Consider the following 27,003-nt stretch of genomic DNA (forward strand, 5'->3'; position numbering starts at 1 on the left):
GTATTTTGTCCTCATTTTTACCTATATCTCAATTTCAGTAAACTGATTGGCTCAGATCATGTCACATATATTCAAAAGGAGGGTTTAGTAGCATTCTACAAAACATAAACATACACCACAAAAGGTCAATTGACAGCTTCTTCTGTTAATTGGAAATGAACACCCTTCACTAAAAATGTTCAAATGTTACCTTCCTTTACTGATTTTTAAACTTAAATTGCTAAGCTTAATTTATCAAATTTAAGAAAAATGTTAGCCCTTTAATAAGGGATTGATCACCCACCTTTGCACAGTATTTTTTGTGGGACCTAAAAGCACATCAGAAACACCAAATTGCATTTTTAAAGATATCAAATAATTTAGATTGAAATTCGCAACATAATACAAAATTTATGGCAAAATATTAAACATTTATATTAAATAATCCCCTAAAGACTTACATGGACAAGCCAATACAAAGACTACATGCTTCTCAAACATAAAGACATTTTGTTTTTGAATTGACCCAATTTTTCTAACAATCCAGCATGGTGTTATCTTTATAGTCATACAGGTTGTTGTGTTATTGGATTAAGCAAACACAGGAACTCAATTCAATGATAATGCAATTTGGTTTCTTGACCAATTCAATCTTAATTACAACTTATCTTTTTTTACCAAATTTGACATTAAATCCAAGCAAACTGTTATCAGGGGTGTGAGAAGCAACAAACCAAAAACGAGGAAAATTACTAAAAACACTGGAAAACAGCGTAAAATCAAGGTAAAAATGCCAAATATGGGCTGATAATAAAAGAAAAGGCGTAAATTTTGGCAACAAAAAACGAGGAAATCAGCTGAAAAGAGGAACTCTCACACCCCTGTGTTACAGAAGGAATAATAGTTTTCCTTCTCACCAACTGTTCCAAGCAAGCACCTTCTGATAAGTTAATCACATACTTATTCAGCCTGATTAAGTTCATCTTTCATCAATTTGAAAGGTTAAGTTTATTAATAGTTTGAGTCGCGATTTGGTACTCTGCCAACAACTATGTGAAAGGTGAAGGAGCAATTAATACTGTGCATATGGCTCCAGATACAGGGTTCACAAGTTCTGAGTTCCCCCTCCTCCTAATATATTTTTTACAAACTTCAAAATAGGCAAGATTTATTAACACCAGAACAAATAATACAACACAAGGTATGTTTGAGCATTTTGATAGTTTTCAAATTACTTATGGTCACAGAAGCAATTTTTCACTTATTTATGCAAGTGTCCCTTAAAAGCCAAATTCTTAAGTTAAAACAAAAGAAAATAAAGACCACCAGGTTATATTAAAACAACATTTGTGATCAGTTTCATGGATTTTTTTACATTTCATGCCGACTTCATGAAAACACTTATTGTTTTGCAAATTTCAGTTTAGCAACTATCGTCTGCATTTAATACCTTCATAGAGTATAATCTCCCATCAGTTTCCCCGTTCCCATAGCAACAAGTCTGTGGCAGTCTACTGTGTTGCTTATTTTAAGGTCATGACGTATGTAATAAATTGTAGGCTTCCCTTGACAATAAATGTTTCAAGTGTTTTCTGGTCATTTTTTAAATATCAACTCCTAAGTGTGTTTAAAGCATTTTTAAAAGTCCTCATTTGTATGCATAATAAAACTTGTTTCAAATACATGTATAATAATTCTCAGAAAAATGTGCATTTTGAGACATATATTACACCTGTTGTGGAAGGTTGCATGAGCATATCCATGGCTGCTATCCATGGCTGCTGTTATATAGGTCAAACTTGGTGTATTACTTGTGTGCAGTTCCTGTCACTTTGTATGCTGAATCACCAATGCAAATCAACACTAAACTTTGATCCATCCCAATTAAGAAATTCTCAGCATTCAATCTCATAAGAAAGAAAATTTCTATGCCCCAAGGATAAACCAATATCAAATCCTGTAGAGCAGGGCATTTTGCAGTTCCTGTATTATCTCTGAATTAAAGATTAAATGAGTATTTTTTTATTCCAGCATCCTCTTTTTATGGAGTGTTTGAGTAGATATCCATGGAAGAAGTTTATTCTTAAAATTTCAGTTGATTCTGATTTTGTTTTTCAGAGTTATGCATGATTATGTTTATTACACTGCTCCATAGGCCAATGTGCTGTAATTTCATTCTGTTTACAGAACATAAATATAGAGGCCCTGCATACTTTTATCGATTGGCTCCAAACAAAGGATTTGAACCGGTGTCCTTCACCGTAATCATGGCAAAGTGCAGTCCATTCAATCAAATGTTGTCATCAACCTATTTGTAGTGCATTTGTTATGTGTGTGAGACGAACTGTCACAGTAGATTGCAATCATGCTTTGTTGAATACATTTGAGAAGTCCGGCATATTTACGGGATGAGAACCTATAGTCAACATTAGTGTTTGTTTATTGAATTAGTTTGTAAGTGAAGCTTTTGAGTAAAGGACAAAATTAATCAGGGTTGCCAAACCTGTGGTTTGGTAGCCAAAATGGATGACTTTTGAACAATTTCCCTGAGACTTCCCATATGAAAAGATCATGGTTAAAAAGAAAATAATTGGGTGACTTTTCAGCAATGCAGGTGCAAGTCTGGTAAGGATAAGCATTTGGATGTCTTGAAGGCCTACATTTATTCAACTAAGGGACTGGGTTGGAGAGGGTTTGTCTGATACAGGAGCAGCAGACAGGTAATTTGTGTCTGTGCAAAATATTTAGGCCCATATGGAACGTAAGTGTCCTACAAAATTGTAAATTTATTTTGATTGTTCCGAGACTGCACTTCAAATTGCACTGCATCAGGTGAAATTGCACCACAACTTTGAAAATGGGGTGCATCCCAAGGTAACAAAATTAACTCAAACATTGAAATTGCATCTGACCTTCTCAATTGTAATTCTCAATGACAATATCCTCTCACCTCACTAATCACATTAAATAGAACATTAAAAAAAATTATATAAAATATCTGTACCGCAAAAGACAGTGACCACGAAAGACAGTGACCGTGAAAGACGGGTGACTGCTAGTTTCTCCCAAATTTTTTTAATCAGCATGATCATGTTAGTATAGAGTATGCTGCTTTATTTTTAAGCCTCTACCAGGTCAAAATAATATATGCTGCTTCTACCTCAAGGCTCAATAGTAGTACCTTTATGGTTAATATTTTATATCCATCTTTTTTTACATAGATAATAGGAAAATTGAAGCCTGGTACCTCTACTTAGTGTACCTCTAGGCTTCTCATTGGGACCTTTACTGCTTTTTTGGAAGATTTTCCAACTCACCTCAGCTCTGTATGGAATGAAGATTGCACTTGTTAAATTCCCACCAATCCCACTGAATATATAAATGACGCAGATCCGATGCCAACCAGCTAACTTCTCTAAGTCACGCAAAATTGTAAGCTGCATAATGACGCTAAGTATACAATGGAAAATCCTGGAGGAAAAAACCAATGAAAAACCTACATGAAATGATGAGTCACTACTCCTACTGCTTCACATCTAGGTCTAGGTTTCATGTAATTCGGTAAATTAACAATAATACAATGTGTTTCCAGCAGTTGCTAGGGAGAATTATGCAGTGCATCAACATCCAAAGCACGCATAATATGAATACAACACAGTAACATCTGTCATTGCATGTTTAAATGTCAATATAATGACATTACACACAAATGCACATTGTAAAACAGCAATTTACAATTACAGTAGATCCATTTTCTATCTATTGATCATCACACAGAATCCTTTGTGAAGCTATTTTCAATGTTATTATCACAATCACATGAAAATTGACTGGTGGCTATAAAGGAGTTGTCGACCCCAAGGTCAATAATTGCACTGGCAAGAATAACCGCTGGTAGTGTATCGTATTGTGAATCGCAAGAATTGTTAACAGAGCATCATTTAATCACCTCAATGGTACCCATTCCAACATGATTGAATTTGCTTTGTATATTTGCATATTGTAATTGATTATAATACACTGTACGCATGTATTTATGTAGGGGATATTAGTGTGTGTGCTTACCCTGCATGTAGAAATAGTGATAGCCATATTCTATAGATCTGATCTGGTTTATCTTGTTTTGCAAAGTTGATTAACCCACAGACATCATCTAGACAGTCCACCTGTAATAAAACAATGTCAACATTTATGACAAACTATTTCCTAAAAGGTTGGTTTACTTTGGTCTTGAGTCATGACCTTGGTACTCTTTAAATAATCGTTCACAACGGTGCAAGTTAAAATCCACATGCCAACTTGGACCATCTGTTGAGTAGAGGTGGGTAGCATCTCAATCAGTGTTTGAAGCAGGGATGAAAGTCCACTTTTAAATAAGCCTGAAAAACATCATGAAAATGACCAAAATTGCCCTAAAATTAGATAAAGAAAGAAATTGATTTCAGGCAAAAGCCGGAAAACTTACATCCCTGTGGAAGGGCTAAGGCTTGAAATTGGTCAACTGAAGGTTATCATTACAGTCCAATCAATTTATGACTTTGCAATACCTCCTACTGACACAGCCCTCACTACTTGCCAATGGTTACGTACAGTTTTGAAACTTTTGCTATGCAAGCACTAGCGTAGGCAAGCACTATTAAATCTGAAGTTGCAGGCACTTTGGGTTATTTTTTTTGTATTGACCATATAGACAGGAGGGATAGCTTACTGGAATATATGTGACGTGTCATGTCAAAAGGAGACACTTTTTGGCAGGATCGTAAATGGAGAAATTGATTTTTTTCAATTTGAGTTTGTTGCTAATTTGTGATGTTATTAATGTTAAAAATATTGTCTGATAGTTTCAGAGCGGAATATAACTAGCATCTTGTATTTTTTGAGACCTTTTTCAAGTTAGTTCCTACTCTCAACATAGTTAATAATATTTTTAAAGGCCTATATCTCAATTTCCAATTTCATAATACCATAACTTCGGAACGCAATATCTTCGCTTAGGAATGTCCGATTTTATTGGGGAAAACGGCCTTGTGGAGCAAAATATCTCTATATTTAAGATATGTAAAAACCTCAAAATTTCTGACCTGCCCAAAAGTGTCTCCTTTTGACATGACACGTCACATATGTGTACTTCAATTATCATTGGATAGGATAGGTAGTGCTTATGTCGCTTTTGACAATATGGATTAAAATTATGATTCAATGGGTGCCTGACTGCCGAAAGCATTATCATCAACATTGGTGGTGCTAAATGTAGCATATTTGAATGAACTATAATGATATATTTGAAAAGAACTACACATTGGCTTACCTGTGAACATAGTGTAGCTTCTTCATGGAAATAGCCATTGACAAAGTCACAGTAGTCCCTGCTAACAATCTCACATTTGCCAAAGATACTAATGCAGCATGGACGACCTGTCACCTCACAATGGGTGTGCTCTAAGCTAGGAATTTCAAATGAATCTACACATACCTACAAAAGAAGATCAATAGCAAATTGGGAATAGAAGGTTTAGGAAAAATAATTTGTCATGTGGATGCACGAATACTCTATGTAAAATAAAGTTGAATAGCTGCTTTATGGCAAATGCATTCCTTGTGCTGGATAGCCACTACAATTTAATATGACTTCCTCTATTGCATTCCTGGTGACCTGTAACAAACAACCCACCACACAACTTTTGTATTCAATTAACAGGTTCATAATGCATATGGAAGCTATTGCTTGACTGTGTACATGTTCTTGCACTTACAACTTATATTTGATGTTGTTGATGCTAGATTTTGACTCATGTTTGCCAGGTTATGAGTTCAAATCATGGCTATCATGTTGTGCACCTAGGCAAACCCATTCACCTCTTAAAACCCTCTCTTTCAAGGGAGTACCAATATAGTGTGCTAAGATTATGCAATGCAATGGTTTGAGATGAAAATAGTCCCAAAATTGATTCAATTGGCCAATCAAACTCCAATTTTGTGTTTAAATCCTCATGACTTACATAAGCCCAAGACAATAGGTGTACAATTTGTTTCAACATTCCTGTGTTGTTTTTCCTCCCGATTTTGACCAACTAAATACAAAGTGTTGTTGATAATGAATGAATCAATCAGCAGATATATATTTGGTACACTTGGATCAAAATATTTAAAAAATAAAAAATACAAAAATGTGAGTGTCAACTATAAAGTAACTTACAGGCCATTTAGTGATGTCATCTTTCCATTCATATGGATATATTGAGGCTGGGTTACGGCAAGCCCTGTAGCAAATACAAACATCACAAATTATTACATTTTGGTCATCACTGAGTTGTGTAGAGTATCACAAGTATTTCAGGTAATCACATTTACTTCATTTTAAATGAATTGAATCTATAATTTTATAATTAGTAATGCCATAGTAGTTTGCATAGATCCCATTTGACTGAATGCTGGCTTACCTTGGATCTTGGCCACACACAGCTCTCGAGGCTTTGCCATTTTCACTAGGCTTGGCGGGACTCCACTTGCTGAATGAGGCAAATCTAGCCTAGAGGGTAATCAACAAATGTGCAAATATTTTTAAAGTAACTAAGCAAGTTTTATGGAAAACAGGATTTAATTCATGGAATCAGAGTAGAAACAGAAAAAAACCAAAAATGCAATCGGTTGTCAAATTAAGCTTATTCCCATCCAAAATATTGGCTCTTTTGAATATACATTTCTGCAAAAGGCCCAAGCAAATCCCATACTTTACTGAGATTTTAGTCATTTTTACTGGAGTTAAACGTACGTTATGTGACACAAAACACTGACAAATAAAAGTTTAGCTTTGTGAAGAAGCTTTTATAATAAAATCTAATTAAATTGATGATTTTTTGTTTGGCTCTCCAATCTCCGATATGTAGAAACATCTCACATGCTGCCATTTTGTTTTGTTACGTTTTGGCACAATGTTGATGAATTTGAGTGATTTTTCATAACACACAAAACACAGAATTTGACTTTTATAACACAGACAACTTGCCACCCGAGCTTAAGGTTGATAGAGTTACACCAGATAGTTAATTGATTTGTCTATCAAGTTGATTATATACAAAGTTAATAACTTATTCATCACTTCAAATTTGATTCAGGAAAGCCAAGCTAGCTCTCTACATTTCACTTGACATGATAGCCACAGGTATACACATACAAACACTAACAAGTACATATTAAGTTATTCTTGTAGGGTTGGGCAAATCACTATAATATTTTTAAAACAAGTTGTTTCTATGGCCAAATTTGATGTAGAATCCGAAAATGACAATTATTTTTACATTCAACGATGTCTGACGTCGCTAAATTACAAAAATTCAAAATGGCGTATTTTGCCTTCTCACCACACATTTTTTAGTAGATACCACTTTCAATAGGTCTATATATGGGTTTTAGGGGTCAAGAAACCCAAATCAGACCTTTTTAACATGATTAACCCTACCCAGAATGAGTTATGTGTGTATTTTGGTAATTTTTACCTTATTTTGCTCAAATTTTGTTCATTTCCTTAGTTTTAAAACCATAAATCAGAAACCTACAATATAAATAATCATACTATCAAGGCCTACATGGAAAGCTAAATGAACATGTACATCTACCCTTGTTTACTTGTTTATCTATCCCCAGATTGATTTCAACAAGGAGTCTAAAGCTAAGTGGACATCTACCCATGTTTACTTATTTGTCTATGCACAGATTTGTCAAGTTCACCGGCTTCAAGTTCTGCTAGTAAATCTAATCATTTTAACCTTTTCTCGACACATTTGTCTCATATCAGGAGCCACTCAGTGGCGTAGATTTCTTTTTGACATGGGGGGATTGAAGTATAGTGAATTCAGCACCTTTAAGTTTATGGTACAAATGTGCGAGAAAACTTGCCATATTGAAGCTAAACCGGTGAAAATAAGGTGCAAAATTAGGATAAAATGGTGTGAAGCGCGCAAAAATTAGCACTTTGGGGGCTAAAGAGGCCAAATATGAGGTTAATTTGGTCAGAAGCCCACATGCAGGCATCAACATTGGGGGGGGAGAGGGGATGATTGTATGGGCCATCCTCCCTGGCAAAATATTGGGGGCCTATGGAGCCATTTTAGCTCTGAGGTAACATATTTCATAGTTCCTTCTCTGTCAGATTTTTCTAACAGATTGACTGTGTCAGCTGTCAAGGTTCCTGAGTGTTTCTTGCATAGGTCTAAAAGTTTCATTGTTCTGATTGATTTCTTCTTTTTAATTTTTCCTTCTTGATAAGAGTTAGTCTTTTGGACATCTTAGCTGTGTGTATGTAGATGTCCGTGCCCATTTCCACTGTTTTCTCTTCTCCATGTTACTAAGTATTGTAAATGAAGGATCTTCAATCAAGCAGGCTATTTGTTGAGATGTTTTTGCGTGAGCATGGTGAGTGAGTTAGTACTGAAGTTGATCCACCACTAGCTGTATAAATACGAAGGCCCAACTTCTGACTTGCAACCCAAATTGGCCAAAGGAGCATATTTCAATATGGATTAATCGATGGTGCTAGGACCTGATCACTGATTTGAAAGCAGGACATTTCAGAAAGCTGCCTCTGAAGTGTGTCTATCACTTCATCAAGCACAGCTGCAAATAGCTTATTCTGACCCATCACTAAATGCATCATCTCTTGCTTACTTTAGTTCAGGTAGCCTCAGCTCAAAAAAAACTATTCCTGCTCAGTTCTGATTCATCAATGGGAAAATAAATAAGTCACTGGATGAGAATAAATCCTGGCACAGCACAAAAACCAATCATTTTGAATGTATAGAACCCGCTAGAGCTAGCTTGCTTGAATTGATGTCAACCACAGCATCAAAGAAATATATTGTAGACTGCTGACTGTTGAATTCTTTGGCAATCTCAACAATCCTGCCACATCTGTTAGCCAAAAAGCCTTTAAATCCAGTATGTTCAATGCATTGAGATTCCATCCATGATGTATACTCATACACAGTGGGCAGAAATTGCTATAAGGGCCAATGTATGAATGCTTGATCCTGGTGAGGTAAATACTTTCTCTCCAGCAGTTACATTCAGCAATTTCTTTACTCCTATTTATTGTTCAGCATTTTTAACACTTTGTCCGCTGCATGGTCAGCTCCTAGGATGACATGAGCAGTGCACTTCAAAACCTTATCTTCAGTGACACCTAGATCCTCTACGAGTGAAGCACAATCGCCAGCACGGTCAGTCATCCAGAAGTTGATAGAACTTTTAATGTCCTCTACATCGCCATCAGCTGATACTTCCAGTCATTTAAACTTCAACTCGTAAGTTGCCGCACCATTAGCTCCTGCATGACTGACATTCTCCTTGTTGAAAGCAATCTATGCATAGACAAACAAGTAAACGGGTAGGTGTAGATGTCCACTTAGCTTTGCATGTTAAAGGTTGGCCCACATAGTATGATTATTTATATTGTAGGAGTCTGATTTATGGTTTAAATTGTAGGAAATTAGCACAATTTGAGCAAAATAAGGTAAAAATTACTTGAAAAAAGGAAGAAAATTACCAAAATACACACCTAACTCATTCTGGGTAGGGTTAATCATGTTAAAAAGGTCAGATTTGGGTTTCTCGACCCCCAAAACCCATATATAGAGATATTGAAAGTGGTATCTACCTAAAAAATGTGTGATGAGTAGGCAAAATACGTCATTTTGGCAGCCATTTTGAATTTTTGAAATTTAGCGACGTCAGACATCGTCTGAGGTAATTTTTTTTAGCAGATTTGGATTCTTCGTTAAATTTGGCCATAGAAACCACTTGTTTTATATCACTTTTCAGAAAAATGTCAAGATTCGTCCAACCCTACGTGGGTTTTGTTTCCATCAAGTAACCAAATATGACAGTTTATATTTTATTTTTGTTTACTATCTATTCATTTAAAGTAAATGCATCCTTTTAATGCCACTTACATGCTACAATGCTTACAACACAACATTTGATTTCTTCACCAAAACAATTACCAGCAAAACAAGTTTCCTGATTTACTTGAGGCCAAAATAAGTCTCCCAAAGAAGCATAAGTCTGTGAAACTCTATCAACCCCAAAAGCAACTAATATAAATCTTGCAGTAACCCCTGGGTTGCCTTGACTTACTGAGCAATCACTTTCTAGTGTTTGTACACAGCCTGATTGATCTGTTCGTATACAGCACCCTGTGTTGTTTTCTATTTCATTGGTGTGATCAATTTCTTCATACACTTGGGCATCTCGATGCATACAAGGCGAAAATTTGGCACCTAAATGGATTAAATCAGCCTGTGGGTAAAATAACAAAATATATCAATACAGTTTCATGTTTGAAATCTTCTTATCAAAATTGCTTCAGTGAGTTTTTCCTATTCCATAAGGCCAAAAAAAAAGGTTTGTCACAAAGCTTGCGCGCGCATTTGTAAAATCTCACGATTTGACAAAAAAGAAATGCGGAAATTTTTTTTATTTCAAAATTGTATTTTTTTATAGTTTTTCCAGAAAAAATCGGTGAAAATCAGACCTTTTTCTCAAAATACCATGAAAAAAGTCGGGAATAAAATTTTAAAAAATCGCATTTCGCATTTGTTTTTAAATTTCTTGTGAGCTTTGAGACAAACCTTTTTTTTTTGCCTAACCATTCTCTTTCCTCTTTCTCTTATGCCTTTTACATTTCTTCCCACTTTCCAATTTTCCAGGCGAAATTTCCTTTAATTTTCATATTTCTTCTCTATCCTCAGTACATAAGTCTCCTTTTTTCCCATCTCTGGTTGACTTGCTAGCCCAGTCCAGCTCAGCTCAGTTCAACCCAACTCAGCCTGCCCAATTGCTCACTTATTCATACACCCACCCACCCACCCACTTCCTCACTCATTTTCTTTGCTAATAGTAATACAAAAGAGTTGGACTTTTTGAAAGATATCAAAACGTAATGAGTGGTAGATCAACTTACAGGCCTTGGTCCTATCCAGAAATTATCAGGTTCCATGTAACCTTCAGTTTCTACTACTAGATTGGATTGTTGTACCTGAAAAGAAAGAACAAGTTTGATACTTGAATGTTAATGATCAACATAGACTGAGGTGGCTTAGCAGCAACCAATGAGTTACCACTAGGATAGATTGAAAACATACTACTAACTTACACACTAGTATCCTCCAATGCCTATAGATCATGTGACATTTGTTTACATTTGGTTCACCCTCTGTTGTCCTGAGGTGGACAACTACTAGTCAATTGAGCAAATGTTTGCAATATAAATGATTTGTGTTTCTCTGCCACTGCTATTGTCATGTCTTGTTTGTGTGATTTTTGAGTGTTCAATTTAATTGTCAGGTAGTGCAACATTTTCTCCGGCTTTTGCTTTTAGTTACACCTCCCTATCTGGTGTTTATTAGATTAGATACCTGTCTAAATTTTGTATTTTTCAAGCATAAATTAGCTAGAAACTCAACATAATCAATGAAACAAGGGTCTAATACTTTCCTATAATAACCAAATTGAATGAAAACATGTATTTCTTTTTTTAAAACAAATGAATGTATATTCATATTGTGTTACAATAGTAACTGTACATGTACTTGCAGATATGGAACTAAGTATGATAATCTTTGAAAATGCCCAGCAACTGTCAATTTTAATACACTTTCAGTACATACATTTTAGGCTAAATCTCCCAAAGGCCTTAAGAACTGTCAATCAAAGGAGATTGAACATGAGTGTCACTGCCTTGATACTATACTTGGGAAAAGGAAAATAGCTTCCTCTGGGGGTTCTTTGTTCTATCCATATTAATACACTTTGTTTTTGCGTAGAGATACATCTGTACGGTATAATGTATTTAAGAAATAAAGGGTAATGCATTATCCTTTACACTTAATAATGTGTCAGAGGCAGTAAAAATGTAAATAATGGGTGAGGCACAGCCGAACCCATTATTTAAACGTTTTTTACTGCAGAGGACACATTATTTGCGTGTAAAGGATAATGCTGCACCCTTTATTTCTATTCTATTACCACAAAATAGTGCAATTTATCGAGAAAATATCACTTTTTGCCCAAATATTTGAAGTTGTTTACCTCAAGGTGGAGCACCTATGCGTAGCCAAAGCGTAAGTGACAGCGAGTACTGCAGAAATATTGAACGTGTGACCAAGCATAATGCTCTGCGTACAATGCGTAACGGCACTAATACTGCATCACGCTTTGCTGTGCGCTGTGATGCGAAAAGATTATGAAGTTTGTTGCCCTGGCCACTTTATTGTTAATTAATGGTTTTGAATAATGGGTTGTGGAGGTAATAGAATGTAAAATAAATACCAGCCTGCAGTACTGAGTTGACTTACCAATCCTGTTTTTTGAGTGTAGCTAAACCCAATAGGAGCAAACCCATAGAAAGCTATAGACATTATTAGAATCACTACTTGTACTGTGGTTACCCAATATGTAAAATATGGCCTGTAATAGAAAATGAGAAAGTAAACATATTAGTTGTTGTTCTCTTAGAAATGGGGTGACAACTATATGCAAAACTCTAACTTCAATGTATAAATTTTAATCTGAAAACTCTAACTTCAAAGTCCACATATTATTGAGAAGAAATCTATGAGAAAAATGTATTTGTTGTAACACTATTCTCCAACTATTTGTGACCCACCCCATCCAAACACGCAATAGTCTTCAAAAAAATTTTAATTTAGAACTTTTAACAAAGTTTTAAAATGGTTTACTGCTCCAAAATGACAGCTAACAAATTTATATTGGATCACACAGGATGTAGGAAATTGATATTTGTGACATGATCAAGGGGAATGAGTCACAAGTCAGCAATTTTCAAGAAGTTTTTTACATCATTTTCTGGCAGTTTACGAATGCTACATTTTGATGCACACCCCATCAAAATTGGATGTCTGGTTACTGAGTTATGAGCAATTGATCAATGGCTGAAAACAATATAAAACAAAAAAAATTGAACACTGTTTTTGCCTATATCTCAAAAACAATATTAGCAACATCCAACTCATTCCCCTTGATCATGTCACATTTACATGTATGTGACAAATATAGCAAAAAACCTTATTATTTACTCTTCTTTTTTCAAAGATAGTTTCTTTATCATCATTAAACGATGGTTTCTGAAAACTGTAATGTTACAATGTTCTGGTTCCCATTTTGTCTTTGCTTGCAAGTATGCCACAGCAACTATACTAATCTATCTGTATTCATGCAATAAACAAATCACTCCCTTAAGCGCTCCACAGACTCCGAGTATTGTACGTACAATATTGTATGTAACATATATACGTTATTTAATCTATTGCCATTCTATTTCCAGTAATGTTTAAGTTCTAACGAATGTTTGATGACGAAAAATCGATAATATGTTACATATAATATCTAGCAAAAATATATTATCGATTTTCTGTCATCAAACATTCGTTAGAACTTAAACATTACTGGAAATAGAATGGCAATAGATTAAATAACGTATATATGTTACATACAATATTGCACGTACAATAAAAAGTCTGAATACTGCTTTAGTACTTCTATATCCTCCCATTTGTATTTAAGATGGGCAACCCTTATCAACCGGTGCTTTTAAATAGCTGTTAATGACATCCAAATGTTTTGAATAGTATGCCGGTTTTTTTGGTAATTTTTCACACCAATAATTCTCAGACTTGACTTAAAGATAATTTATTTTACTTATTTATTAATATTTTCCAATATGAGGCATCCTATTTCAACTTATATAATTGGTAAATATACTTTGATAACAAATTTGAGCTATAACAGAAAATGTAAAATGGCTGTAAAAATTAACCACATATATATAAATTATTTTACTCCTGCAGTAACACAAACTGTGTAAGAGAGATTTGCTTCCATTGCATTCTACATGTTATGCAAGTACAATACTTCATATGACTGCCGCCAGAGGTTCCGCAAATCTGAATAGTGTTTCTGTTATGGAAATGAATAATCACCGTTTTTACATTTAGTATCATACAGTATTCACATTAAAGAATTTAGTAACTTGTGAATTGGTGTATGAAATCACAACATTAAAATGCATGATTAATGTGAGTGCTGTCTGTAGTAGATTGAAAATGATCCCACATCCCACAGACAAACTGAAATGGACTACACATTAAGTCACTGAATGGGTCTTTAAGGTCAAATTTCCCCTACCTATGATCTTCTATTTCTTCTATTTGTTTCTTGACAAAACTCTCCATCCGTTTAGATTTATAAGTCCTATTTAGCACCCTTCCAACAAGACCTTTGCCAATTTCTCGTCTGTCTGCATTATCAAAGGCAGCGGCCATAAATTGTTCTTGAATTTTGTTGCGTCGTACTCGTGCTGACTCGCCGTCTACTACATCAATTGGTGCTTTCATCACAGGCATGCGGAATCTGTCGTCTACTGTCTTCTTTCGCCATCCTATTCCTAGAGGTCTGCAATGCAAATACACAATAAAAACACATATTTTATATAACCAATTTCTAATGGTTATTTGACTAATTCATCCGATTAGGAATGCTCTTCTTCAGCGCACATGGTGGCCTTGTTGTAAATTTTGGTCATATAATTTCTTAATAATTTATTTTCCTCCTGATTACAATTTTGTGATGTAATAATCTACTTGTACGCTAGGTTTGTTTTAATAATAACTGGGTGCTAGTTTATAAGTTTCAAGTACTTCGTTTTTTTCTCAAATTTGTGACATGATCTGCTCCATGGGAGCCAAAGAAGGCATTTTTGAAAATTGAGTTACTATAATTATTACCTTATACAAACAATAGGCTATCATATACTGAAAACACCAAAGGCCTAGCATTCTTGGTTCTAAAGTTCTGAAGTTTTGTGATGTATAATTTGTTATGTATTTTATTGTTTTTTTACTCCATATTTTTGCTTTTACCTCAATTTCAATTTTGTCGCCTTTGGCCCCATGGACCAGATTGTGTCACATTTACTAGCAGTATGAAACAGTAGTGTATCCAGAATTTAAGAAATAGTCAATACAATAACAACATTTTATATGCCAACACTATTAATATGCCAAAACTGTTAATGTTTTCAACACTAGCCTTAGGAATTGCTCTGGTAGTGGCTTTGAAACTAATTAACATAATTTGACACCCTTAGCTTGTAAACAAAAAACTGTAAACAAAAACAAAATTGGTATAATGCGCATGAGTTTTATTATGTACTTAGATACAAAAGTAAAAAGTAGGAAACTACCGTGAAGTATATAAAATTGGGCGAGTTTTCGGCCATAGGCGTTTTTCATAGCCATGATATAATACTTGTGAAAACAAAACATACACAATGAATGAACGTTGATAAACGCGTGTGCGAGTGAGGGAGGAAAACGTGAGCGGAAAAGTACAAAAAACACGAGCGGGGAAGCATAAAAAACGCGAGCGGGAAAGCATAAAAAACGCGAACGGGGAAGCACAAAAAACACGAAGGGCCTAACGACGGAAAGCATGGGAAAATCAACGCTCATTCCTGAAGGCGTAAGTGTTCCTAAATTGAAAATTAGCTGCTGTTCATCTTTGCGGCGACTTGCTGTGTTACTGTGGCAGTGTTTTTTTGAGTCCAGTAATTTGCATGTCTTCCTGGCTGTGATCATTCATTGAAAAATGTTTAGCAACTGGTTTGGTGATGTCCCCTCTGTTGGTATCTCTGAGATGTTCCCGAAAACGTTCTGATATCATTCGTCCAGTTTCACCGATGTACACTGAAGCGCATTTTCGACACGTAATGGCATATATGCAGTCCTTAGTGGTGCAAGTGGGGTTACGGTTCGCTATCTCCAAGGTTCGCTATCTCTAAGGTTCGCTATCTCTAAGGTTCGTTATCACTAATTACGAAAAAGGTTCGCTATACCTAAGGTTCGATATCACTAATTTTGAAAAAGGTTCGGTATTTCTAAGGTTCGATATCACTAATTTTAAATAAGGTTCGATATCTCTAATTTTAAATAAGGTCCGCTATCACAAATTTATTGAAGGTTCGCTATCTCTAAGGTTCGCTATCACTAATTTAAAATAAGGTCCGCTATCTCTAATTTTAACAATCCCGGTATCCCTAAGGTTCGCTATCTCTAATTTCAAATAAGGTCCGCTATCTCTAAGGTTCGCTATCTCTAAGGTTCGCTATCTCTAAGGTTCGCTATCTCTAAGGTTCGCTATCACTAATTTTCAAAAAAGGTTCGCTATCTCTAATTTTAAATAAGGTTCGCTATCTCTAATTTTAAATAAGGTTCGCTATCTCTAATTTCAAATAAGGTTCGCTATAGCGGTCCTTATTTAAAATTAGAGATAGCGGACCGTATTTGAAATTAGAGATAGCGGACCTTATTTAAAATTAGAGATAGTGGACCTTATTTAAGATTAGTGATAACGAACCTTAGGTATAGCGAACCTTAATCTAAATTAGTGATAACTGAACCTTAGAGATAGCTTAACCTTAATTAATTAGGGATAGCGAACCTGAAACAAAAATTAGTGATAGCGTAACCTTAGGTATAGCGGACCTTTATTGGAATTAGTGATAACGAACCTTAGAGATAGCGAACCTTCAATAAATTAGTGATAGCGGACCTTATTCAAAAAATTAGTGATAGCGTAACCTTATTTTAAATTAGTGATAGCTTAACCTTTTTATAATTAGTGATATCGAACCTTAGAACTAGCGATCCTTAATCTAAATTAGTGATATCAAACCTTAGAAGTAGCGGACCTTTTTTTAGGTATAGCGAACCCTTTTCTCTATTAGAGATAGCGGGATTCTGATATCCATAGACTTTACACGTTAGTGATAGCGAACCTTAGAGATAGCGGACCTTAGAGATAGCGGGATGTCACCGTGAAGTCACCCTTGATGTTAAAGTTATCTTTGGGACCGTTCATTCCTTGTGTATGTTTTGTTTTCACAAGTATTATATCATGGCTATGAAAAAGGCCTATGGTTATAAAGCTTCGCCTAATTTTATATACTTCACGGTAGTTTCCTACTTTTTACTTTTGTATTCATCATCACACTGCCGACGCAGCTTTTTACTGTTTGTTATTGTACTTGGGACTAATTTCACAAAAAAATTTATGCTTCCAGTAAAATTGCCAGATTAACTTACAACGTATCACTAGTATTAAGTATATACACACACAAGGTGATACCTTTAATGTGCAATAAAATTATTTGAAGAAGAAAAAAAAACATGTTTGCCCAGCTCTTCCTATTGAGATGACATTTTGAGGACTACACAGTTCACTGTATCCACAGAAATGTGTGATTTGCTATCAATATTTCAGCGTGTTTTGAAGTTAAACCTTCGCTCATGCATAATAAAGCTAAGCCAGGCATGGATACTCAATTTACTTATATAGTACCTCGTTACAGAAAGTGGAAATTAAGAATTAGCTGAACTTTTTTACTGCTTTATTATTTAACTACATTTATATGCATGCGTAAGTCACTTGGGGAATATTAAGTATCATTGGTGTGGTGCCATGGTTTTCACATTTTACTTGATCTCATAAACAGTTCTAGTATAAATCTGCTATGTACAATGTCTGAGAATTTGTGTGGAAATTTAAAAATGTTCTAAAAGATGATATTAGGGACCATTCGCAAACACTTGTTAGGGGGGCCTGATGCAAAAAAATCTTAGGGCCCCTTTTTGACATGAAAATTATGGGTCAACCCCATAGAAAAGCATATAAACTCAATTTTCAGGCCCCCACCCCCACTTAGGAAGGTCAAAACTTTTAAGGGCCCCCATTTTGCATCAGGCCCCCTAACAAGTGTTTGTGAACAGTCCATTATTCTATAGCATAATCTTCATTTTATTTACTTAGCATTTCCTTTGTGTTGAATAATGGGCTTCAAAACAGCAATTGCGTAGAAAAAGGTATGTATACCACAAGCCAAAATGTCCAGTCAGTGAGTAACTCTTTAATTAATTAATTAATTAATTAATTAATTAATCAATTAATTGCATAAATTAATTAAATCCTGATATATATTTTTAAGTCAACTGTTAACTGTTTAATTTCTGTTTTTAAAAATCTCTAGGTTTGGCACAATTTCTGATCTTACAAATTTTCAACAACTCATTTTAACCCTAACATCCTGAGTGGAGTTTGCTTGGAGGTGCTCTATATGTTGCCCACCCTACTTGCTGAAGGGATAGGAATCCAGCCTGTCAATGGCATAGCCAGGTGGTTTTTTGGGGGAGAGGGCTACAGCCCCTAGTCATGATATTCCGTAGGTACATCACAGATCATCAATACACAACAGTCCCTGGTCTGTGGGGGTGTGTGTGTGTACCAACCTATATTATCAAAATTTATCAAAATCTGTGATGTGTTACTTTCCTCTTGGCCTGTTTTCAGTACAAAATAATCTCATTTGAGCTCATTTTAATAAGCATGAACATTGCTACCACTGAAAGCAACTGAAGGGGTGTCAATGACATGACATGCTTGACAAGAAAACTTGTTGGTGAAATTGTGTTTTTTATCAATACATTCACATGTTTGAGTCCCCCTGTCTTGAAAACCTGGCCACACCACTGCAGTATTTTGTAGCATTCAGGTGGTTAATAAAATGGCCTCATTTCCAATGGCATAGTCATAGACCTTTCATAGCTTTGACTTAAAGTTGTGGAGGGTGAGTTCAGAACCCGTCACATTCAAAGGTCATAAGAATGTGGAAGCATATTGGCATTAAGGTACTGTGTCTTCATAGCTTGCCATGTTTTGATCATAGGAGTTAGATCATGACATTTCACATTATTATAGTAACCATTAGGTTACTAGTAGCTTAACTAATACTGTATTTAAGCTGTTGGCTAATGAGAGCTCTCTCCATGCTAAGCACCAAGACATGTTTCCCATGTCAATAGCTTGCACACAGCTTTAAAGGAAGGTGTGATGTAGCTCAGCTAGTTGACATTAATACAAGCTTTGTGTGCTCCATATTCTTGCCTGATATGGTTGCACTTGGTCATATTGTGACAGTTTTGGGAGTGCCCACAAGATATGTTTCATCATTATTCAGAAAGAATTTAAGATTTATGTCTAAACCTCAAGACTGTGTTTACCTAGTAGTAAGAGAAGCTGTTAAAGTAAAACAATGAAAGTTTGCCTTACAAATTAAAACCTTGGATTAATTTAGTAAATGCAAAATTCATCTTTACTTCATGACTTTTTAAGATCTCTCATTTCCATTATTTTCTGTGTCTGTCCGGTCTCATTTTGGCAAATATCTCAAATTCTTATTAGTGTGAGTGGGCCAGATCAAGTTGTATATGCCTACTTATTCATCACAGTGTTCGGACTATAGCTTTTTTTCATTTCCTTCCAACCTGTCAATCCTTGGTCTCTGTTAGCCACTGATAGCTACCCATGATACTTTGCTAACAATACACCACAAACAGTCATTGATTGCTCCTTTTTGCTTGCCCCAGTTTGCCTTACTTCTCCAGTCATCAATAGGGATCATGTTTGTCACATTATCTATAGAAGGGATCAGCCTGAATTGAAAAGCCTCAATGAAGACCTTAATATTTCACCTGAAATGTGTGCTATTGATCTTGCCCAAGTTGTGTTACTTAATTTGAAATATTTATAGAATTGGAAGTTTTAGTCTGCATAATTGGAACCAAGCAGGACATATGATCCAATCAAATGAGTACAAACATGCCTAGCGATGGACAAGAGTGTTGGATATACAGGAAAGATAGCCTTGGGTAGGTGAAGGATAATTTTGCTACTCCAGAAGTTTAAGCTGTATGAAACGGATAGCATGGTACAATTCATAACAGCAGGAAAAGAGAGAGAGAGAGAGAGAGCATAGTAGTAACCATTTTCATGCAATGTGCATGTCCATCTTTTTTAAACAAACTTGTCAGAAGTTGAGTAATTTATTTAAGATTGTGGTCAAATATGGAATATTTGTGAAGACAGTTCAAAACAAGTACAAACATGCATACTCCTGAGTCTATGACTCTTGAGATACATCCCAGTGACTTTGGAAAGAAATCTTTGTTTTTGTTGATTTTGAATACATGGGAAAATTATGTCATGCCACAAGCAAAATCCAAATTATGCCTAGTTAGCTGGTTGGTCATTGACAGGGATTGAAATTGATAAAGTACTAGTATTTTACAGATCTCTTTTATCAAGTCATTTAAGATTGCCCTGGGATGCTGTCAAAAAGCGATTTAGTGACTTGCTTGACCAGCCAAGGCCCTAAAATGTTCATCAACATTCAGACTTCAGATTGGACCAAGCATACAGGTGCTAATAAACTGTTAAAATGGATGACAAATTGGATAACAATCCTAGCAATCTATCAAAGACACAGGCCTTTGGCTTAGGAAGATTTTCAACATTGGGTGCTGAAACTTGAAAAAAAAATGTGGGCCACACTGGGGGGGTGGCTGGTGGGAGTTCCCCCGAGTCAGAAAACTTTACAAAATATAGGCCACAAACACCCATTTGCCTCTATTTTATCACAATTTTTAACTTCACATAGGATTATTGGGGGGGGGGACCTGAAAGGTATTCCAGCCCCCACCAAAGTTAGAAATCATCATGAGGGCTGAGCCCCCCAGTTCGAACAAGCCTATGCAGGCAGTTGGAAAAAATCATCATGAAGGAGTTTTTCCTTCTTCAAATTAAAACAACTTTTAAAATCCCAAAGAGCAGTCTTGTTCAAGTTAAACAAGATGGCACTCTTTAGGAATTGGAAGTTGTTTTTACTTTGGAAGAAGAATCAATTTTTAATTATGCTTTCACATCAGTAAAGTTAAAAGGAACTAAGCAAGGTCTAGAAACACACATTTTATTTTACTTGGCCATATATAACAACCAACAACCATCAATACAAACACCACTTTAATAATCTTGCCAATGAAATCTTAAAACAATATAAGTTGGCCACCCAAGCAAGCACCTTGTCTATATATGCCAGTCATCTATGCAATATAATATATTTTCCTTAGCCTGTGGGTGTATGTCTGTATGGAATGGCATAGGGGCCAGCATTTACTATCACACTGCTGTTTTATTGTGTTGTTATTTGGATTCAGTTGTGCTATGTTTTATAAGGTAATATTATGATGGTATAAAAGGCACAACACTATCCTTTTGTGTTACATGTTACACACTCTCTTGTCTAACAATTCCCCACTCCATTTCCATTTTAGTTCAAATTGGAAGGGGGGGGCCTAGAATTTAGCCCAGATATAAAAAGCAGTATAAAGAATGAGACTACTTGAAATGTATCAAAACAGATCTTGTTTGTAAAGGTAACAGAAGGGTGTACATCAGCTTTGCTATATACTTGAATAACTCCCAAATGAGGGTCTACATCAAAATATCAGGAGAAAATTGGTTTCTGCTGCCAAAGTCTCAGGAGGAGAATCAAATTTGAAGTTTCAAAAGTAGCCATTTCCTACGCATGTATGTTAATATTGGATACAATTAAGACAGATAGCAAATAGCGATGTGTCAGTGCCCTAGTAGTATTACCGATGAAAGAGACAATTTATTATGGATTTAGTTTGGATGATAAGCATCCGTTTTGCAATGTAGCAAGATAATGAAGATGATTCAAAAGGAAATCAGTCCCACTTCTGTGAAGATTATATCATGATCTATATAATGATGTAAGACCTATACTATCAACATTTTTATTTGAAGTTAAATTGAGATATTAAATTGCATGTAAATAAAGTAGTACTGTGGATTGTATTTAATTACTTAAACCTGTTAATTATGTGAATTATTCCTTTGTATATGAGTTGGTGGGTGGATGTGTTGGGGTGGATGTGTTTGGGTTTGTTTGTGATGGTGTATCGCAAAGAAACGCCTAATGGCGCACACAGGCTACTTAGACATCCAGGGTAGATTTCATGTACAAATAGAGAGCTCCCTCCTCTAAAGATCCTAACAAGAATTAAATAGCTGTGTCCTTATTTGCTGGTGGGATTTTTACAGGAGGACACTTTTATGTTGTGCCTAAAATTCCAGTTATGTGCGGAAGGTGGGGTGTGTTTGCGTGTGTGGGGGGTGCATGTGAGTGTGTTTGCAAACATCATGCTGGTATAATTGTGTAATATTTCAATTCCGTTTATTTTCAAGTCCAACTGATCTTTTTAACTTTTGATAATAATATCACATTTACAATCTCCAATTTTGCATTCTTTATTCCCATTTGCAAAGGTTCCATGAGTTTCAATAAATTTGACCTTTTCACTTCCTCAAATGATCTGTTTCATCAAATCCAGTCTGTTTCCTCATGACCTTACATTAATAGTAACATTTACACTAACTTTTATTTGAATAAAAAAATTTCTAGCACATTTCTAGCCCAATTCTATATACAACTATCTTCCTTGAAGCAAAAATATGGCCCTGTTCCCTATTAAAATAGCAGTAATTTATCCAACATAACTAAAATTACCAGCAGACAATGTTATCCCATAAGCCAGAAGGACCTAAAGGAAGTATTTTAGAGCAGAGATGATAACAGTGTGAAACTACCTGCAGCACTCTAGCACCTGCAATAGATGACATTATATTATGTTTTTCCGGTGGTTAATGACTGGCCTTCTGGTGTGACATTTTTATAACTATTTCACTAGGTTATATGTTTAGAAAGTTCTATATTAGCTATCAATGAGAAAGTGCCATAGGGACATATCCAAAATATATTGTAGTTGTTGTTCTTGTTATTACAACAATGTATCTCATTATTTTACAGGTTTGTTCTTTGGAAATGGGACACAAACAAAACCAAGGATAAAATTAGTGCTATAGAATGAGTGACTTATTGGTTGCTTGAATTGGGTGATCGATTGAACAGTTGACTGATTGTTGGCCGATTGATTGATTGATTGGATGATTGATTCATTGCCTTATCTGGTTCCTCAGCAGAATAACTGAACACAGAGTGACAAGTATTCAAAGAAAACTGTCAAACAAATATTTTGGCCTTTTCAAGAAAATGTGTTTTCAAACATGAATGGATAAGTAAAGGAGGTCCTTACCAACTCCCAAAATTAGTTTCATAATGACTATTTGGGGTAAATTTGTATGTTTTTTAAGAAGGAAAAAAGTTTAATATAGTTCTAGATATATCTGATATGGTATTGTAGCCAATTTAATATGGGTGGTCTTCGGGGGATACATGCTGGCTAAAAAAATCAAATTGTTAGTGTTGCCAGATCCTATCATTGCTTTCTATTGGATGTGACAAAGCTCCTCTGAACTTAACTCTCATCATGGTCTCTCTCTCTGCCTGTCAAATACAACAGAAATCACCTGAATAAATGGTACATATTATTCAAAACCACCTAACATGATGGTTTAATCATAGACTGTGCTCTCTACAGTCTATGGTTTAATTGAGGCACATGTAGTTCACAATACTGCCAGTTGTGGTCATTAGGAAGTGCATTTCAGTATCGGCAAAAATAGATGACAAGGTAATTCAATCTCAGACATTTCATCATCCTCATTTTATCCAGGCTAATTTGCAGTTAAGTCATTTTGCTCTAGGGATGTCTATTTTATCATTTTTCTTCTTTTCAAGTAATTGGTTCAATTTATTGCCTTGTGGAAATGGTACTTGTGGTAAGTGCCTCATTAGCTCTCTATATTTGCATTAAATATTGTACACTACATTTTGAGGATTAAAGCCAGATGTACAGAAAATAAATGCCTGACATTGATTTGATTTGATTTGAGTTTATTAAGCATATCATCGTAAGAGTCAAATAACATATTGCACAGAACATAAATACAAGAACATAGTTATTATAAAATACAAATTAAAACATAAAAATTGACACGATAATATTCGCCAAGGATATCCTTAAAGTCAGAGACTTATTTCCAAAGGGTCCTTATAAATAACAATGAAAATAAATATATATTACAACTATTTAAAACATGAAACACCTAAATTACAATATTAAAAACTATATAACCATGTGGTCTAAGAGGATAATTTTAGCATCTTTTTAAACCTTGATTTTATATTGCACAATTTTACATTTTCGGTAGTTTGTTCCAATCATGGATTGCATTGTAAAAAAGGAAGCAGAATCTGCTGTTTTGATTTTTGGAACTTGGAAGTTAAAATTGCTACCCCTAGTGTTATAACGATGAAGATGAGATAATTTGACAAAGTTTTCTTTCATATAGCTTGGGCAAACATCATGAAAAATATTAAAAACATGGTTCAAACGGACCTGCTCAGCCCTTGTTCTGATATTCGAAATGCCTAAATCCTGAAAGTCAGCTTGGTTAATATGATACATGTGATCTTTTCCCAGGATAAATCTGATAACTTTGTTCTGAGCTCGCTGCAATCTGATTGAATGATATTTAGAAATGGCACAATACCAGGAGGAAATAGAATAATCAAACAGGCACAAAACAAGAGCTGAGCAGACCATTTTTTTCACTTTTTGATTAAAAAAATTTGCTTGTCTGTAGAGGAATTTCAAACGAGAATTAACTTGTTTCACAATTTTGGTTGCAATTTCCTCACCATCAAGAAACTGATTAAGTTCTAGACCAAGATAAACAACAGTATGCTTAGACTTAATTATTTGACCATTGTTAAGAATGATAGAAAAATCAGAAACATTATTGACCTTACGCTTCGATCCAAAGAGAATCAGTTCAGTTTTACCTGTGTGCAGAGAGAGATTATTTTCTATAAGCCATTTATTGCAGCTCTCCAAGTTATCACGAAGAACATGACTGATTCTCTCTGGATCTTTGTAAATTGAATATATCAAAGCACTATCATCAGCATACTGCAACATAATACAATTAATAGAAGTGGACATGTCATTAACATAGCATAGGAATAAAGAGGACCTAAAAATACTGCCTTGGGGAACTCCGATGTTATGACAAGAGGATCCGACTCAACCCCACCAATTTGAACAATTTGTTTTACGATCACAAAGATAAGATTCAAACCAGGCTGTGGACTTAACACCCATGGCAGACAGTTTGTTACACAAGATTTTATGGTCAACACTGTCAAAAGCCTTCTGGATATCTAATAAAATCATCCCAGTATAGAAGCCAGCAGCAGGAAGTCCTGAAAAGCTAATCACTCAAAAGTAATATTGAGGTTTTGTATCATATTTCTCTCTTGCATTTTATTCTGCTTCAGAACATCCTCTGCAACCTGTGTTTTAGAGTTGGGTTTAAGGTTTAGGATACAACACTTAGGGTTTAGGATTAAGGTTTAAGATACAACACTTAGGTGGTTACTTGGTGTAATGTGAGCTGGGGGGGGGGTAATAAGAGCGGGTAACATGAGCATGGTGGGCGTATTAAGCTGTGTATTATACGTTTGATAGGGTTAAAGTAAGGTGTTTTTTTTTAAATATATATTTGTGTATTCATGTTAATTTTGCTTATTCTATGTTTTGTATGAACGCACCGTCGGGTTCGCGTGTGCCGCTGATGTAAATAAATAAATAAATAAATACAGTTGGTTGAAGTTCAGCTAGGATTAGGGTTGGCACTAGGTTTAAGGGGGTATGGTGGTGCAGCAGTCTAATATTTTCACCCATAATCACTTATTAGCTTAAGGACATGGGTTCGAGTACCTGAGGCAGCAGCGTATTGTGTACTTAGGCAAGTCTCTTCACCCCTATTGCCTCTCCCACCCAGTAGTACAAATAAATAGGTACCAGTATCATTCTGTGCCGGGAAGGAAACAGACTTGCTGTAGTGAACTTGTAGTGACACCCCTAGCAACATTATATGGAGTCCGATCCCTTCTCTTTGTAAGAGAGATGGGAACTCCGGCCTGTGAACACAGATTAGTTCCATTTTTACTAGGTTTAAAGTTAGTGCTATGATTTGAGTTAGCATTTAAGGTTAGGGTAGGGTTAATTGGTATTACATAAGTACAGTAGTACACTGTATCCAGTGTTATACTGCTATTCCCTAACATGGTAATTGACAACATACAGTTTTATATTTCTATGGCTTTTGCATTTCTGTCACAAAATTTACCATTTTAAAACTCAAACCAAGGGCAATATTAATGTTAATTTTCACAATGCTACATGAACTTTGAGAAATATGTCAAGATCCTAACCAACACAACACCCCCATCAATACAATCCTAGAGTATTATTTTGTCATCAAAAGAAAGCTAGCTACTTGGCTTGAGCAATTTAATTTGCATTGAATACATCACTCTAAGCAATCGATTAAATTCCACCCTACTTCACAAGTAAGATGAGTAACATAATATGAGGACATTAAAATATAGGTCGGTAAGTTTGAACTTGCAAAAGTAATTGAATTTGTGGATGGAAATGTAATAGTCAAATAGACAAGTAGTGCAATCTGGTTGGGACTTGCTCTTATTAGTAATATATTAATATCTCTAAACTAATGCAAGTCATTTTCCTTTCATATTTATGTGTACATTTACCTTGTATTCTTACACTAATTTAAAGTTAGGTAATTGGTTGGGCATTGCACAATCAAAAATATACCATACAACCCATTGTGGCAATAATGGTTTTTTTCCAAATATTCTTGCTCATTTGATGCTAAAACCTCCAAAACTGAGATATGAATATTCTCATGTTACAAAATAACTTCTTTTGGCAGTATCCCAAAACTGATAGTCATGATCCCTTATGCTTGTATAAAAGGGGTGCCAAAATTGACCTAAACAATGCTAAAAATGTGAAAATTACTCTTTCTGGGGCACAAAGATGATCCACGATAGTCGATTACCCATTTTCTACCCTTTCTGTGACTTTTGGAGAAAGAAATTAGAATATTTGATACCCTTTACTTTCACTACCATTTTGGTACCCTTGTAAGGGCTTACTCAAGACACACAAAGACTTTGAATTTTTTTGTGAATTTTACTATAAAGGTGCGGTTATGATACCATAGGACATCCCTGTGTGGGTGTTGGGGTGTATGTGTACTATG

General features: G+C 35.2%; 1 protein-coding gene across 1 annotated transcript in view; it reads right to left on the bottom strand.

Annotated features, from left to right (window-relative positions):
* Positions 1 to 27,003, bottom strand: part of LOC140163691 (inactive rhomboid protein 1-like) — a 133,909-nt gene that overhangs the window by 6,761 nt on the left and 100,145 nt on the right. Inside the window, exons 9-17 of the mRNA XM_072187007.1 lie at positions 14,179 to 14,445; positions 12,330 to 12,441; positions 10,937 to 11,011; positions 10,111 to 10,272; positions 6,420 to 6,508; positions 6,176 to 6,239; positions 5,288 to 5,452; positions 4,045 to 4,145; positions 3,297 to 3,450 (exon numbers count right to left, since the gene is read on the bottom strand). Of these exons, the coding sequence (XP_072043108.1) occupies positions 3,297 to 3,450; positions 4,045 to 4,145; positions 5,288 to 5,452; positions 6,176 to 6,239; positions 6,420 to 6,508; positions 10,111 to 10,272; positions 10,937 to 11,011; positions 12,330 to 12,441; positions 14,179 to 14,445 (1,189 nt within the window). The remainder of the gene's footprint in view (positions 1 to 3,296; positions 3,451 to 4,044; positions 4,146 to 5,287; positions 5,453 to 6,175; positions 6,240 to 6,419; positions 6,509 to 10,110; positions 10,273 to 10,936; positions 11,012 to 12,329; positions 12,442 to 14,178; positions 14,446 to 27,003) is intronic.

Source organism: Amphiura filiformis, chromosome 11, assembly GCF_039555335.1.
Source record: "Amphiura filiformis chromosome 11, Afil_fr2py, whole genome shotgun sequence".
NCBI classification, from domain to species: domain Eukaryota; kingdom Metazoa; phylum Echinodermata; class Ophiuroidea; order Amphilepidida; family Amphiuridae; genus Amphiura; species Amphiura filiformis.